General features: G+C 46.5%; 3 gene segments (V, D, J or C); all 3 read right to left on the reverse strand.

The window, feature by feature from the left end:
- Positions 1–6,179: 6,179 nt before the first annotated feature.
- LOC112408434 (T-cell receptor beta chain V region PHDS203-like) lies at positions 6,180–7,576 on the reverse strand. The segment is given in 2 exon segments: positions 6,180–6,718; positions 6,850–7,576. Coding segments are annotated over 2 exon segments (396 nt in total).
- A 2,415-nt stretch (positions 7,577–9,991) lies between these two features.
- On the reverse strand, positions 9,992–11,549 carry LOC112408436 (T-cell receptor beta chain V region C5-like). The segment is given in 3 exon segments: positions 9,992–10,047; positions 10,615–11,220; positions 11,306–11,549. Coding segments are annotated over 2 exon segments (435 nt in total).
- A 2,937-nt stretch (positions 11,550–14,486) lies between these two features.
- Positions 14,487–15,067, reverse strand: LOC112408479 (T cell receptor beta variable 4-2-like). The segment is given in 2 exon segments: positions 14,487–14,890; positions 15,019–15,067. Coding segments are annotated over 2 exon segments (453 nt in total).
- Positions 15,068–18,097: the final 3,030 nt, after the last annotated feature.

Genomic DNA, 18,097 nt, shown 5'->3' on the forward strand with positions numbered 1-18,097 from the left:
AGGCCATAGTAACAACCATGATGATGTATGAGCTTTCCACTGCTGTGCAGCGGGACACATGAAGACACGGCCAGGCCTCCGTTCTCACTGACTGGGATGCAGGGGCTAATGATGGAGCAGCTGGTCTGTGGACTTTGTAAACAGACATGTTTGTTTCCTGCTTCTGCTTCTTCTAAACCGTGAGACATTGGGAAAATGATTTAATGTCCCTGAGCCCTTTTATCTATACAGTGGGCCTAAGAATATTTGATTTGCACGATTGTTGCAAAGTTTTAAAGAGTATGATATGTACAAAGAATCTAGCACACGTTAAGGGCTCAGTTGCCCCCCTTCTACTGAGTTGGCTGCTGCTGGGAGACATGGAAATATTCAGTGCACACAGGGCAACCTGGGTTCTGTTCGCTGGGAGTGCTCTGGGCTCAGCAGATAACAGGAAGTGGATTTGAAACGGCTAAAAACATCCCTTGCAGGAGGGAAACCTGGGTGGGAGGCTGCACGCTCTCTCAGTGCTCAAGCCAAGGCAGGGAGGTTTGTGCCCAGAACGTGGGTGACTTAGCAGGGCTGTGCTAAGCTGCGGGCACAGAGGTACAGGGCCGAGTCCCTCAGCTCCAAGGAGCCCGCATTCAGCTCAGAGCGAGTGTCAAGGAACTGTTGTGCTGAAAATCGATCTGGGAAGTTTCCTTTTTCTCTCTGCATATTTTCATAAAACTCTGAGAGGAACTGGGGGCCCTGACTCAGGGCCTGTTAGTACCAAGATACATTGCGGTGCCCAGAGACAGGGGAACATCTCAGTGTCACTGTCTGTCCTGTTGTTTTGATCAGGTGTCTCGGAGTTTGGGTGACGCCAGCCTCCAAAGGGCCTGTGAGAAACACAGATATAAAATGAGCGCCGGAGAGAGCTTGATGGTTACCCCCAAGGTGAGGTGGGGGATTCAGGAGTCGGGAAGCTCAGAAAGGCGATAATGTCTATTCACAGGACTTACCTGCTCCCAGGAGATAAAGCATCACCCAGGGAAGGAGGCTGGAGCCCAGGGCATGCGGGATGGGCAGTGTGCGCCTCGAACTCACCTTCTGGTCCTCCTGGGTAAGAGCTGAGTTCCGGCTTCACTCTCCCTGATTGGAGGATTACCCTGTGATGGCCCCTCCCTGTTGCCCTCCCGCTGGAGGCTTCGCGAGGTCCTGCGCTCTGTGCTACCCGCACGCCAGACTCTTCTCACACTTCTGCCGGGCAGGAGGCTGACTTAGGGCGAGGTCTGTCCCCACCCAGCTGTGCTGATGTTTCTGTGAGGCACACGCTCTTTGCCCCCCACTCCCCAGCAGCCAGGAAGCCCCGTCCCCTCTCACCTTCCTCACCCCCCGCCCCCCTCCTGCTTGCAGGGCTCCGTGCCGGAACTCACCCACCAGCACATCAGCCAAGGGGGAGGGTCTGTAAGCCTCCGGTTCCTTCTCTGCCTGGGTACCCCCATCTCTGTGATGCTGGGGTCAGACCAAGCTTTGTGTCGATATTTTCCTTTCCCGGGCAGCAATCCCAGCCCTCACCCTGAGCGGCCAGTGCTGCAGAGACACCAAGATTTAGTCCATCTGACTGGGTCCGAAGCGGGCCTGGGTTGGCTATAAATTCTTGGGAGTGAAGATCCTCCAGAAACAAGTTTCTGCCTTTATGGGCTCGTGGCACACACCTAGTCAACTTGGGGTTTACTGCCCTCAAGCCCGTCTTCAGTGTAGCATCCTGGAGAGTTTCTGTTTATCCCTCCAGACTCACCTTGCCCTGTGAGGCTGACCTTTACAGATTATAGTAACTGGGCTTCCTCTAGACTGAGTTTTGTTTATGGGACTTAATGGCAGGTGAGTGAAGGGAGACAGGGCACCACTGTCCTGGTTTATAATAAATACGTACCCTTTGGCTTCCTTCTCCCCGTTACATTTCAGCCTAGCGACTCGTTCTCACCAAAGGCTGCAGCACCTGGAAGGCAGCCGGTTCCCTAAATTACAGCAGCCAACTGCCCAGGGAACCATTCCCCCATGCCTTTCAGGCCAATGGGGATAAGAGCCACCCATTTATGCTGTCCTAGGACCCTTCTCTCCCCTTACCGGTCTCCCTAAACCCTGTCTCACCTTTATAAATAGGCTCTTCATTGGTCCTCCTCAACCCTCCCAGCACCCTGCAGAGTAGACAGTAGATGTAGCCAGGGAAAAAAGGAAAAACGAGCTTGGAAAATGCACTGGGCCTTTTTGAAAAGTAACAAAAGTCCTAACGTTCGGCAGTTAGCAGTAACAGAAGTTCTGTCTGCAATTAGCAGTGGCAAAAGTTCCAACATTCTGCAGTTAGCATTGCTGAGACCGTCAGCAGAAGCATAGAGAAATATGCAATGTGAAAATAAACAGTATGGCTTGGGGACAGAATCTGAAGAGGATCCACGGAAGTATGACTCCATTCCTCAGCTACTCCTGTCCAGGGAATCCAGATCCCTCCTCAGGACACTCTCTCTGATCCCCCTCAGTGGGCACTGCCGTCCACTGCAGGGATCACCTCTGATTTAAGAGGCAAGAAAGCAAGAAGAGGGTAAATTTTACAGAGAGTGGGAAATGTCTGAAATATTTGAGATAATGTTCTGTTGAGTGAGAGGGTGAGATAATTGAAATCTCAAAACAGAGATGTAAAGGCAGGTAAAGTTCGTGACCCGATTTATCATGCTAGATACCAGTTTGTGCAGTTGTGATTTATTCTGACAGCTCTCAGCTGCTGCCCTGAAAAAGCGAGATCCATGCATTCACTCGGGTTTGGGTTTCTGTAACGAGAGGGCAACCTAAGAGGATCATGGTAAAAGAATAAATATTTGCAAGATAGGGGTAAAAGAATGTATTATAACATCATCAATTCTACTCTATCAGGAGGTGATAAAAATACGGAAGGGCCCTAAGGAATAGGAAGAAAGAAAGAATAGTTACCAATGGATAGGAGATCCCGGTAATGCCAAAGAACAGGTGTGGGAGGATAGGAAGCTATGGGCAGAGTGGGATGAATTAACTCATGAACTTGGAGGTGGGTCCTTTCCAGCTGATGGCAAGGAACAAGGGATGATGTTATTAAAGTGAAGCAGTGGAGCAAGAAATAGAAAGAAAAGGCTCATAACTTTGGGGTAGGCAAACAGGATGCAAAGAGCACCAAGTGTAAAGGAAAAAGCTGTTAATTTAGACTTTATAAAAATTTAAATCTTCAATTAACCAAAGTCAACATTAAAAAAGTGAAAAGGCAACCCACTGTGGGCGAAGACAAACTCAGCCTATTTAATGGTCAAAAGACTCCTATCTAGAATATTAAAATATCCCTTACAAATCAATACTATAAAGACAACCTGATTTTTAAAGATGGACGAATTCCAAAGCAGGCACCTTATAAGAGGAGATAGGAAGATATGAAAAAAGTAAATATCATTACTGATCAGTGAAGTGTAAATGAGACACCACTACAAACCCAATAGAATGGCTAACAATAAAAAGAACACCAGATGTGGGTGTGAACGGGGGGTCAAGGGAACCCCCACCCCTTGGTGTTGTAAATTGGTGCAGCCACTTTGGAAAACTATTCAACTGCTTCTAATAAAGACAAATGTGCCTCTACCCCGTGAGTCCATAGTTCCACTCATGTTTATACCTAAGAGAAAGGAATGCTTTTACCCACAAAGACTTGTACAAGGATATTCAGTGCAGTTTTATTCATAATAGTTGAAAACTGGAGCAAACTAGGCATCCATCTATAGGAGGATGGATAAACAAATTGTGATATACAATGGAATACGACTCAGTATTATAAAGAAAAAAGTACTGATAAACACAATATGAGTACATTTCAGAAATAATCATTTTGAGAACAAGAAGTCAATAAAACAGAGTATTTCCTGTGTGGTTCCACTTATATGAAGTTCAAGAATAGACAAAACTATAGTCATAAAAGTCAGAAAAGTGGTTATAGCTCTGGGAAGTAAGCTGACTGGGAAGAGGCATGAGGACATTTTCTCGGGTGGTGGAAATGTTCTTTATCTTGATTTCGGTCATGGTTGCCCTGGTGTAGGCCTTTGTCAAAATTTACCAAGCAAAAAAATGTGTATTAATTTGAGCATTTTTCTCCCTATTTACACCTTAAATAAAGTATGACTAAAACAGTAATAAACAATTACACATTAATAAACAATTAGATGGGAGTCACATACAATTTCATTGCGTGTATTCCAGGTAGTCCACCTTAGAAACGAACCACACACAAGACAGGAACAATTCCATGCATCAAATATTGAGAACATGAGAAGTTCTCAGTGACTGGAGTGTACAACATCCAAATTTGACCTCAAAATAAGCTGGACTGACAAGTTTGCTCAGAGATAGCTGAGGATCAATGGCTGAAGGAAAGCTGTAGCCAAACAAAAACTTCAAAAAAAAAAAAAAAAAAAAAAAAAAAAAAAAAAAAAAGCCTCAAAGTCTGTTGAAATCATTCCAAGCATCCTGACCTGCTGAAAACGCCGTAATTTGGCAAAATTGGTCATTCGTCAGTTTCACCATTTAGACTTTCAGCAGATTGGCCAATTAGTGAGTTCAGTGTTTGCCCAGCCAGCAGCCTGCTCCCTTGTCTGTAATCAGGTCCTGGGTCAGCCAGCGCTCCCCCAACCCAGGGTGTACATGGCACAGCAGCTCAAGGGGTGAACAGCACATGGGGTTTGCCCTTCCTGTGAAGCCCAACTATGGACCCCCAGACTTGGACTTACTGGATCCCACGTGAAGAAACCCTGCTCTTGTGTATGGACTTCCACCCGTAAGAAGCCGAGGAGGGATACAGGCTGGGGGAGAATAAATTGTTGCCAATACCATTTTGTAATATTTTGCAAGAAAAAAAAAAATTGAAAAGCTCATAGATTTTAATCCAAGCCAAAGGGATGATAAAAATGAGGTTCTTTCTTAATTTACAAATCGCCTAAAAGATGGGAACCATATACAATTTTATGCATGTAGTTCAACTTAGAAATGAATCACACACAAATAAGAGAAGATGAGAACAGTCACAGGCATAAAATATTGAGAACGTGAGAAGTTCTCAGTGACCTCAAAAGACCTCATAACCTCAGAAGATGCAAAATACTGCCCTGTGCCCACAGGAGAGACTTAGTTTGTCATCTTTCTTTTGATAATTCTACAGTTGATCATCTCAGGGTTTAATGCTGCTGTTTGATGCATCTACTCACATTTCCCCTAAGTGGTTTGTTTACTTACGTGTTTCATAATTTGTTATTGAAAATTGTTTTTCTCCAAAGAATTCTTGCTTGGTATTCAATGAGCCCCAGGCACCTTTGTGTAACAGTTTCAAGCTTGGAGAGCCCCAGATCGCTCAGGGAATTTAAAGCTGCACGGCTGCTTTCTGCTTAGTTCTGCGCTGAAAAAGGAAGTGAAATATAACTTTCATGTTAGATGCTGCTGTCCTTCTGCTTTATTCAATTACCAGAATATTCTGAATTGAGTGACGTAACACTAAGTGCTATTTGCATTTACTTTTTCTAACCGTTTTTAAATTGAAGTATCATTAATGTACAGTGTTGTGTTAGCTTCAGGTGTTCAGCAAACTGATTCAGTGATATATGCATACATATCATCTCTTTCAGATTCTTTTCCATCATAGGTTATTACAAGACATTGCTTATAGTTCCCCGTGCTGTACAGTAAGTGCTTGTTGTTTATTCTATACATAGTAGTGTGTATATGTTAATCCCAAACTCTTAATCTATCCCTGCCCCCCCCAACCCTCCTATCCCCTCTGGTAACCATAAGTTTGTTTTCCATGTCTGTGAGTCTATTTCTGTTGTGTGTTTTTTTTATACACCTTTATTGGAGTATAATTGCTTTACAATGGTGTGTTATAGCTCTGTTTTGTAAATAAGTTCATTTATATCCTTTTTTAGATTCCACGTATAAGTGATATCATACGATATTTGTCTTTCTCTGTCTGACTTCACTTTGTATGATAATCTCTAAGTCTATCCATATTGCTGCAAATGACATCATTTCACTTTTTTTAATTGTTGAGTAATATTCCATTGTGTATATGCACCACATCTTCTTTATCCATTCAGCTGTCAGTGGGCATTTAGGTTGCGTCCATGTCTTGGCTATTGTAAATAGTGCTGCAGTGAACATTGGGGTCATGTGTCTTTTCAAATTAGAGCACTCACATACACACACACACACTCACAAACACACACACACACACTCACACTCACACCCCTCACGCTGATGGACCTGAGTTCACACTAGTCTGGTGAGAGCTTCAGAAAGAGCAGTTTTTCTCCCCTGGTGAGACATGGCCTCAGGAAGAAGTGTCCACCTCACGCCTGTGGCTGAGCTTTTTGTGCGGAGAGCAGCTGACTGTGCCGTGCTGTGGATTCACTGCTGGCACAGAGGTACAGGGAGGTCTGTTTGGTGCTGGCCGGCTCCAGGGTCAGGGGGAAATGTTCATTCTTGTTTCGGGAGACACTGTACCCCTCCGTGACATCCCCTTCGCCAGTGCTACCGACGCCATTTGAATAATGGATCAGCCTCGGCCCCTGTCCCAGATCTTGCCGATACCAGAACATTCCCAAATGGTTCATATGCTGAGAACAATCCAGGACCATCTTGTTTCCTTCTCGTATAATATGGTATCTTGGCTTCTGGGTGACTGCTGCATCCATGGGACCTGCTGAAGAGGCAGACACACAGTAAAGACAAGACTCAATGAGTAACGTGGATCTGCAAAGGAAAGGGAAAGGCTTGGAGCTGGGGCTCTGCAAACCCACAGCAGAGGTTTCAGCTGAGTTCCGAACTCACCTGCCACCAGCAGACAAAGAATCACACGAAAGAGGTTGGGGCTCATGGCAGGGTGAGGGCGAGAAGAGGGCCGTCCCCACTAAATGCTCTGTTCCACAGGCCTGAGCGAGGGAGCTGGGGGGCTCTTCTCCAATGCCCAGGTGGGGCTGCCCGGGATGTCACTCCCCCTACCCCTGCAGATTCTCCCCGCCCCGGGAGGATCCCCCCGTGACTTGGCTCAGGTGAGGTCAGCGTCTCCTCTCCTAGATGTTGCTTAGCTTGCCTGCAGGGGAGGTGGAGTAGGGCTGCGACGCACTGACTTTTGGGTGCACTCCACCCCCTGGGTTTCCCATATTCCTCTGACACAGTTGCTCCTTGTTTGCACCTGCCCCTGACATCAAGGCTGCTTCGCCCAAATCCTTCAACTGTGGATCTCATTACAGTTTAGAGGGGCCTCCCACTTCTTCCATAGCTGTAGGTAGTTTGGCAATAACTGAAAACTTCTTCAACAGCTGTCGAGTAGTGGATCCACGCCTAGGTTTTTCTTAACCCTTTTCCTCCCAGGCTGCTCTCCCAGACTCTGCCCAGCGCCCCTTAGATCTCGGTGGCGCCATAGTGCCATCTTGTGGCCAATACCTGAAGTTTCATCACTGTCTCTTCTGCAGTGGCCCAAGGGGTGCTGGAAGTGTCTTATGCTCAACTTCCTTCAACGCTCATCCCAACACCAGTTCTAACCCAAACTATTCCGCTGATTTATCATGATTAATAGGCCGCCCTCATTCTGCTCAACCACTATCGCACTGTCTGCCAGTCATAGGCCAACTGAGTTCTTCCCCCTTAAAATTATCTTCTGAAAGGGAGAGGGATAGAATGGGAGAAATTAAAGGAACTAATGTTTAGTTAAACTATGTTTACTTTAAACTAATGTTCAAAGTAGGAAGAAAAACACAGACCTTGAAGTGTAAGGAGGTTCTTTTACCTTCATTACAAAAGATGAAGAAAAATAAAAGACAACCAATGTTAACTCCAAAATATAGATTAGCAAAGGACTGGGAAGGTAATGAAATTACCTTCGAGATGGGGTCAAATGTGTACGAATAAAAAGTAAAACTGGAATGTAAGAAAAATAAGAACATCTCACAAGGCATTAAGCAATCATGGAGGAAACATCTGATGGGGAAATAAGGATGGATGGGATTAAGACCAGCAAGGGACAGTCTCCACTAAATGAAAACTTGTACAATGTGCGTCTGCTGATTTGAGCGGCAGGGAGGGAAGAGATGATTCTGGAAGAAGCAGAGGAGTTAGGAGATGTGAAAACATCGGTACAAAATAGTATTATGAGGAGGCTGAATCTGCCGGGTTCATGTGGCAAAAATGGGGGAAAAAATGGGGGAAAAAATTGAAGATGAAATCTAGAAAGGGAGTCCTTGGAATGGAATTCCAAGAGTAGGGAATTCCCATGTGTGCCCTGGCTCTCCTCACTCCCCAGAGGCACAGGGCAACAGAGCAAGGGGAGCTTTGCTGGTGCCACAGTTAAAGACCAGGAAAACTCCCTCCCATGGATGTTCACTCCCTGGGGAAAGAAATTTGTTGTACAGAGCCACTACAATTTCTGATAAGTGGATTTGGGGCAACTGTCACTCCCCTTACCTGCTATGCAAGGCTCAGGGAGCCTCTACCATGGCTGTGACATTCAATCCCAGTCTCGGAGCTGGGTTATCTCTTAGGACTCCCAGAAGACATGATCCATAATCATATCCACTCTGACCAGGGCCTTAGATTTCATACATTCAAACCGCAGCTTCGCCCACAGATGGATGGAATATGTTATTTACAATATAGGTGTTTATGCTTATAATGAATATCTATAACAATATATAATATAGCAAATACATAAAAAGGGATAGGGGCATTAGAAAATAAGGTAAAGGTTTCAGGGAAATTATTTCAAATTGAAAGGCTAGGGCATGAAATAAAACAGTCTCTCGAGAACAGATTTACTCAGGGAATCAAGATGAAACTGGAGAGGTTGTAAAAGTATGCTCTAGTGTACCTGTCGGGACTGGGGCAGTGAAAACATGAAAACAAAATAAAGTGGGCTGCTGAAATGAGGCAGAGGAAATGAAGTCTTATTGTTTTCAACATTGTGTTTGTCAATTAACTGGCACAAAAGTAGTAAGGACTTTACTTAAAACAGGAAGAGAGGGTTTCCCTGGTGGTGCAGTGGTTGAGAGTCCGCCTGCCGATGAGGGGGACACGGGTTCGTGCCCTGGTCCGGGAAGATCCCACATGCCACGGAGCGGCTGGGCCCATGAGCCATGGCCGCTGAGCCTGCGCATCCGGAGCCTGTGCTCCGCAACGGGAGAGGCCACAACAGCGAGAGGCCCGCGTACCGCAAAAAATAAAAATAAAAAAATAAAACAGGAAGAGGAAGAGAGTCTTGATGCTATGTTGTGGAAAACTTCCAATGTGACAGGGACAGAAGAGGCTTTAGAAGGAAGAGTATGCCCCAGGAGGTAGTTGAAAAGTTTCCAGATGCCAGCCACAAGCACAGAGGAGATTCTGCTCACTGCACAGACAGGCAGCCAAAGCCACGTATTTGGGCAGGCCCCCGAAGGACCCATGGAAGACTGTTATGTCCGGGACTTTGGGTCCTTGCCTTGGAGCACTGAGCTGGCCCTGGGACTCCTAGAACACAGGAGCCATAATGATTTCTATCCACCAACATTTACAGCCACAGTATTTCAGGAGTTAACCTGTGGTCTCTTTCTATCCAAAGAACAGCTGATGTCCAAATCAACCTCTTTTTTTTTTTTGGTGAATGGAAAGCAATAAACAGCCTATTTAAGGTCTCTAGGAACTGCAAGGAGAGAGAAGGATGAGGTCTGTGAACAAGAAGGAAGCGACTGTGTGACACTGATTAAGCTGCTGGCACAGAGATACACGGCTGAGTCCCCAGGCTCCACTGGCTGGATCTTCAGATGCGAGTATGAGCCCTCAGGTCTCTTAGCAGAGAACCAATCATTAGGCATCCCCGATGCCTCTGGTGCATCCCTGTTTTGAAAGTAAATCAAAAGCTCTGGGCCCTGCCCCAGTGTCTGTCAGTCCAATAAAGGGAAACATGACCAGAAATTGGGTCATACCTGAGAGCTACAGCTTGGCCCCTCCCTGTGACCCTGTGCCTGGGGGACTGGGACAGTCCAGCTCCTGTGTGACCTGTGGGGACAGAAGTTGGGGACAGTAAGAAAGAACATACTTGTAATCATCACACACACACACACACACACACAGAAGATGGAGGCCCGCTTATGAGTAGGAAGGAGGCGTAGTCCACAGTAACAAGGGGAAAGTTCATAGTCCGGACCTGGAAAAGCTCGAACAGAGATACCCCGACCGTGTTCACAATTCTCCTGGGAAACAGGTGTGCCCAGAATTGCCTGACCACCCAGTGGGACCTTGAACAGGAACATGGGCAGGAGTTAATCACAACAAAAGGAATGGTCTATGTCCAGTGCAGAGGAAGTAGCTTTTGACGTCTCTTAGATGGGACGGGACATGACCCAGATGAGGCAGTAGCAGCCTGGGGGCCACGCCCCTTCCCCCAGAGGCTGGAGTAGAGAGGGCCGGAAATCTGAGATCAGGGAGGTGGGAAGACCTGCCCCGCCAGGGAAAAGCAGGAAAGAGCGGAGAGCACGTAAGGGCCAGTCTGGGGGAGAACCTTCCAGAGAAACAGAACTGAGGTGCCTGGGGATGGACAAGAGGATCTAGATGTATGTGATTTACCAATAGCGTTCCCTCCTGGAGGCCTCAGACTCAGGCTGATGGCTAGGAGTCAGAGCTGGGGCAGGATCTTTCTGCTCACAGGGCAGCTGCAGAGGAGAGACAAAGAGTGATGGTGGGCACACATCTGCAAGGCCATGGAGTCAGGTCTGGGCTGGCCGAGACCACACACTGAGGGTCACACTGCAGGCACCTGGCACCCAGGGCTCCAAGGCTCCAGGTGCTAGAAGCCTGCAAGGGGCTCTGCTGAGTCCCGGGGTGCAGGGCCTCCCCTGCCTTTTTGTGCAGAGAGGAGGTGGCCGTGCAGTGCTGTGGAGTAACTGCTGGCGCAGAGGTACACAGATGTCTGGGAGTGGGTGGCAGCCACCAGCGTGAGAGGGAAGTTCTCGAGGTTTGATCTGGAGACGCTGTACCCGTTGGGGACATCTCCTTTGTTGGTGGTGCCAGTGGTAGTTGAATAATGGATCAGCCTCAGCCCGTGTCCCAGGTCTTGTCGGTACCAGTACATATAGCTGTGGTCCAGATCCTGGGCACATTTCAGGGTCGTGTTCTGTCCTGTCCTCAGGACCCGGAATTTTGGGTCCTGAGTGACACCAGCATTCCCTGGACCTGTGGAGAAGGAGAAGCTGATGCTGCAGACGCAGGGGACACGCTTGGTGCCGGGACCCCGAAAGGGACCCTTCCCGGGACTCACCTGCCTGCAGGAGACAGAAGGTCACACAGCACAGGAGGCTGGTGCCCATGGCAGGGCAGGCGGGCAGGGAGAGGAGTCTTCTGTGTGTTGAGGAGAGGGCAGAGGGGCTCTCCAGGGAGTCATTCTGAGGTGTCACTGTCCCTGCCTGGCCCCAGAGCCAACCCGTCACAGGGGGCCACGCCCCTTCCCCCAGAGGCTGAAATGAAACATGAACCTCCAGTGAACAGCTCAGAACAGGAAGAACATGTTCCTCTGAATGGATGCCTGTCTTACAAGTTTTGTTAACTTTTCTGTAAAACACCTTGTAACTTTATGTGTAATTTATCCCAGAGATAATTCTTCATTAATACGTATATTGGTTTCATTTATCTAATCTAGTTTTGAATTTCGGGGAAAATCCTTATGGTTTCCTGCTGCCCTTTATGACTCATGCATCCCAAATACTCTTCAAGTGTCTGTTTCTACTTTGTTTAATTCATCACAGTCCTGGTCCTGTCCTTCCACCTACAGAGATTCTTCTGGTATCTGGTTTCCCGACCTCAGGCTCAACATTTGAGGAGTCGTTTGGCTCTATTTCTCGTCAATTCACCGACAGGGGCAGCTGCAACTCCTTCCTGGTCACCTGAGCACGTGCTTCCTGTGTCAGGAGGGGACATCTAGCAGCAGCAGAGCCACGTCACGCCTATGACCGACCTTCCTTTGTGGAGAGATGGTTGCCCAGCACCGCAGATGACATGTTAGCACAGAGGAATACAGACGTGGGAGGGACGGGGTGAGAGGTGGCAGACTCCAGGGTAAATGAAAGATGCTCTGTTTTTACCCGAGACATCCATTCCATGGGGAATACCTCCTGGTGTAGCATCTGTCATTAATTGAGTCACAAATATCATAGAGCCCCAAACTGTACCTTGTTGCACATAACCCCACACTGAGAAGGACCCCGTACTTGCTGCCATGTCCTGCTGCCGTGATATTCATTCTAAATAAGTTTAGAATCACGGGCCCTGCAAATTATGTAGCTGGTCCTGAGTACGTGATTTTGGACCTGTGGGTACTGCCTGATGTGCTGGTTTCCATTGAGCGTGACCACACGTCTGGGGTCTTGGTGACTCGGCATTCCTGGGGTCTGGGAGAGAAAGACACAGAAACTACAGTCAGAAGCAAAGAAGGATCCTGATGTAACCACAACAAGAAGCCTTGATCTGGGGCCTGGCAAGCCCCGGAGTGGTTCCACATCTGTGCTCAGACACCCCTAGTCCAGGAGACAGAAGGACACACAGCATGGGAGACTGGTGCACAGGCAAGGCCAGAACAGAAAGGGGGACGTTCCAGATCAAGGCCTGTGTCTTGGATACTGGGGGTAAAAGCCAAGGGAACCCTTCTCCTGACGTGAAACGATCTCTCACCGAAATTGCTACTGCCTGTTGTCTGCACAGCCCAGCACACAGTGTGTGAACATGAAGCCTTGCTCTGTGTGTGTCTCACGGGATCTCAAAATAATTTCCTGGGAGATGATGACTTCTTATCAAAATATCATTATAAAATGATTTCTGGGAATGGGTGCATGAGAAAAGAAATTTCTAAAAGTGAATAAATAAATTTTATAAAAACAGCCTCTACCACCTGGCAAGACCTTTTGATGGTCATTTTATCAAACTTTCCATCCCCAGCGAGGATTGTCCCTGAAGTGGATATTGTGTATCACATGATTTCAAGCACTTTTTTAAACCATAACACTTTCCAGTAGCACCTAACTGTCTGAAATATTTAGCTCTGTGCTAAAGAGGAATTGTTTCAATGGTTAGAGACCTTAAATTTTCACTAAAAAGATGCTTGAGCAAAACGAATCTATAGTAACAGAAATCATTTATTTGGTTTTCAGGAATGGACAGGGACATGGGAAAGGGGCATGAAGGAACTTTCTGGGAGATAGAAATGTTTCTATATCTTAATAGGGTAGATATTACATGGGTATATACGTATATATTGAGCAAAACCATTGACCTATCAATTATAAAGTGTGTAATGATTATTGTATATACAGTTGATCCTTGAACAACACAGGTTTGAACTGCGTGGGTCCACTTTTTAATAAATACATACTACAGTGATGCAGGATCTGTAGTTAGTTGAATCTTCAGATGCAGACCGCGGATACGGACATTCAAGTGTGAAGTTATATGTAAACTTTTGACTGTGGGCTTGGGGGTGGCTCAGAGCCCCTAGCCTCTGCTAAACTCCACATTGTTCAAGGCTTAACTATAATTCATCCATCAATAAATTTGATTTAACAACGCCTGATGAGGGATGCGTATTACATGCTCTGGTTAATTTCATGTAATGAATCACCGGGCATAAATATTCACCTTTCTGTGACTTCTGAAGTCCTCAACTACAGGCAAAATATGTCCATCTCTAACTTTGCCCCTGGGAAACGGTGGAAGAGGCTGTCAGAGAGTAGCAAAGGGAGTCAAGAAATGCAGAGTTCTGTTATGTGCCAGGTACTTCACGCTTACTAAATTTTTATGCAACCTTGGAAGATGGTGCGATGGCTAATGTAATGTGTCAACTTGTCTGGGCCACAAGTATTTAGTTAAACACTATTCGGGGTGTTCCTGTTAGGGTGTTTTTGGAAGAGATTAACATGTGAATAGGTAGACTTTAATATTAGACTAGATTAACATTTTAGCTCATAAAGCAGATGACTTTCCATAATGTAGGTGGGCCACATCCCATCAGTTGAAGACATGAATAGAACAGAAAGCCTAATCTTCCCAGGTAAGAGAGAATTGTCCAGCTGATGGCCTCCACTGGAACACCGGCTCTTTCTGCCTAACAGCCTCTGAACTTAAACATCAGCTCTCCCTGGATCTCTAGTACCACCAGCCCAGCTGCAGATTTTAGACGTATCAGCCTTAAAAACAATGTGATATACACACACATACACACACATACACACACACACGTTTGTTCTATGGGGGGACTGTTCTATAGGGCAGGGACCACAGGTGTTGAGGACAGACTTGAGTCTGCTTCCTTGCTCTGACAGTTATGAAATAGGAGATCTAGGCAAGACACTCCTCCTCAGATATACAAACAGGTAAAATAACATTTATTATGCATGCTCTTTGGGAGCATTCATACATATCAAAGAAATAATACCTGCGAAAGGCTGTCTGCTTTACCAGGGCCTGGGAGTGGTTGGCTGGCAGTCAACGCCCTCACAGCCACTTCCTGAGCTGGGGCAGGAATGTTTTTGTACCAGAGGCAGCTGATCATGCAGGGCTGCGAATTGGCTGCTGGCACAGAGATACAGGGCCGCCTCCGTCAGCTCCAAGGAGCTCAAGTCAGGCTCAGAGCTAGAGTCACTGAATTGTTGGCCTGAGAATCTATCTAGGATGTTTCCTTCTCCTCTCTCTTCCCCTCTGTAATACTCAGCTGGGAACTGATGGCCCTGGCCCAGGGCCTGTTGGTACCAGGACACAGAGAGGTGTCCAGAGACAGGGGAACATCTCAGTGTCTCTTGCTGTTGTCTTGATTTGATCACGTATTTGGGGGTCAAGGTGACTCCAGAATCCACCGGGCCTGTAGCGGGGAGACAGAAGGAAGCTGAGGGCAGAGCGCTGGGAAGCCCCCTGCTGCAGCCCTCATTGGCTTGTATCTCGGGATGGCGAAGGCATATCAGAAGCTTCCACACTGTGCCCAGGACTCACCTGCTCCCGGGAGACAAAGAGTCACACAGCAGAGGAGCCTGGAGTCCATGGCAGCGTCAGGAACCAAACAACTCCTAGCTCGGGGTGGGTGTCCTGGGGTGAGTGGTCTAAAGAGCTGAACCTCCTGTTTCCCTGGTAGGAGATTTTCCCATGATGTCACTGCCCTGATGTCTCTGCAGGCTGCCTCCTGGTCCACTGCACCCCTTGGCAGGACCCAGGCCAGCTACTCTATGCCATTCCCTGACCTGCACAGCCCCTCGGCAAAGGGTGGGCGTGAGGTGAGTACCATCGCCACATCCCCGTGTGCCCACGACACACTTGTTCTCCTCTGCCTGCCCCTGCCTGATAACAATCACCCAGTCCTCCCCAGCCATCCCCGCCCCTTCACCCTCCACTTCCTTTGCAGTCTCCCGGAGACGCCTGCTTGGCACATCCTGGGGCTCAAGATGCATCTCCACTTCCCTGAGCAGTGAGAAGGCTGTGCTCGCTCCTCCTGTCCTGGGACCACTCAGTGAACTCACCAGGCCCCCTGATGCAGGCATGTGGCCAAGGTTCCCTTAAGCTGCCCTCTCATGGGTGACTGTCAACCCCATCAGCGCCGTGAGTACCCTGGGCCCACAGTGCCTCCGAGTGGCCAACTGTCCACGGTATCATGGATTTACAGCTTCTTCCTAAATCAAGAATAGAAATTCCCCACAACCCCACCTGCAAACCACTACACACACACACACACACACACACACACACACCCCTGTTCTACTGCCTTCCCAGCCTGACTAAATTAGGGTTGATCTTCAAATCCACTCTTAGCCTGTGGAGGTGAAAGATTGTACGATCCATTTCCATTAAGAAGCAAATACTTGCTGCACCGTTGCAATGACGGCAGTATGCTAAGATGGAATAATAGGGCGTAAAAATAAACACTGATGATTTCAAGTGAAACCAGGCTGGAAACATGTATTCCATAGCTCCCTCTGACTAATCGGATCCATAGTTTCCAGATTTTATATTTAAATTAAGTATTACCAAATTCTAGGTAATGCATTTTATAAAGAGGTTTTATGTATATCATCCCATTTATTTCTGAACTCATAAAATCCCAAAATAAACAACCATGTCAGCAGAAGACCTAACTGGACATTTCTCCAAAGAAGACATACAGATGCCAAAAGGCACATGAAATATGCTCAACATCCCTAATTATCAGAGAAATGCAAATCAGAACTGTAACGAGGTAACACCTCACATCGGTCAGAGTAACTATCATCAGGAAGTCTACAAATAATAAATGCTGGACAGGGTGTGGAGAAGGGAACCCTCCTACACTGTTGGTGGGACTGTAAATTGGTACAGCCACTATGAGAATATTATGGAGGTTTCTTAAAATCTAAAGATAGAGTTACCGTATAATCCTGCAATCCCATTCCTGGGCATAAATCCTGACAAAACTATAATTTGAAACGATACATGCACCCCCAATGTTCATGAGGCACTTTTTACACTAGCCAAGATACGGAAGCAACCTAAATGTCCACGGGCAGATGACTGGATAAAGATCTGGTATCTATACACAATGGAATATTACTCAGCCATAAAAAAGAATAAATAATGCCATTTTCAGCAACATGGCTGGACCTAGAGATTACCACAGTAATGAAGTAAGCCAGACAGAGAAAGACAAATATCATATGATATTGCTTATAGGTAGAATCTACAGAAAAAAAGATACAAATAAGCTCTTTTACAAAACAGAAATAGACCCACAGACATAGGAAAAAAACTCATGGTTACCAAAGGGGAAAGGTGGGGTGGGATGAATTAGGGGTTTGGGATTAACATGTACATACTACTATAAATAAAAGAGATAAACAACAAGGACCTACTGAATAGCACAAGGAACAATAATCAATATTTTGCAATGACCTGTAAGGGAAATGAATCTGAAAAAGTATATATACATATATATGTGTGTGTGTGTGAATCACTGAGCTGTACACCTGAAACTAACACAACAATGTAAATCAACTATACAGACAAATGCAAAGAAGCGATTGAAAACATCCCAACTCCGAATTCTGAAATTGTTATAGTTCAGAGAGATTAGGGAAATTGCAAGAGAGGGGCAGTTTGGATTCAAACCCACGTTTAACTATAAAACCTATATATATACATAGTTGTAGTTTACCTTACAACAGGGCCGAAAGTAAGCTCATCGCACGAGATGAATTGTGCCGAGGCACGGCAGTAGAGGGCTGCCGCTCGCTCAGGCAAATCAGCACCGTCTGTCCTGCTGTGGTAGCTTTTATTAAAGCATTATCTAGGTTTACATTTTAAGACTTGTTTTTTTAACATTTCAGAAATGCCAAAGCAGCAACCTGTGTTTTTATTAATTATACAAGCAATAATTGGCTTTCGTGAGCACCTGCCGTGCTTCGTCCTTGAGCGCAAGGACAGCACAAAGTTCCCACCATTATTTTGATTATACTGAAGTAGCACAAGGACATTTCCTTGCGTTCCCACCACTCTGATTATACTGAGGACGTCTCATGGATCAGTGCCCAAAGCACTCAATGCGTATTCGCAGGCCCCCTGTTTGCTGGGGGGGCGTCCAAAGCAATCAGGACTGTTCACAGTTCTGGCTTATTCGCAGGCCCCCGGTTTGCCGGGGGGGGGCTCAAAGCAGTCAGGACTGTTTGCAGTTCTGGCTTATTCGACAGCCCCCAGTTGGCTGTGGGGGGGCGCTCATGGGTCACGTTTCCTTTCCATGTCCTCAGTTATTCCACTACATATATATATATATATATATATATATAAAATTCTAAAAACACGTTCCATTAACACTTTACACTATACTCACTGGGAACTGTATCAGCAAATGTACTTTGATCTGAAGAGGGCTGAATATGGAATATTGTGATCAGACTTAACACTGACATAAACATACCCAGAAAAGAAAATGTTAAAATGTTCACACAAATTGGAAGCCTGGGCTTGGGTCCAGTTGTTCATACACTAGGATAAATGCCTGAGTTGTGCTGGGAAAAAAGTATTCCACGCAGCTATATATAAGTGGGCATTA

Source organism: Neophocaena asiaeorientalis, unplaced genomic scaffold (genome assembly GCF_003031525.2).
Source record: "Neophocaena asiaeorientalis asiaeorientalis breed wild unplaced genomic scaffold, Neophocaena_asiaeorientalis_V1.1 scaffold206, whole genome shotgun sequence".
NCBI classification, from domain to species: domain Eukaryota; kingdom Metazoa; phylum Chordata; class Mammalia; order Artiodactyla; family Phocoenidae; genus Neophocaena; species Neophocaena asiaeorientalis.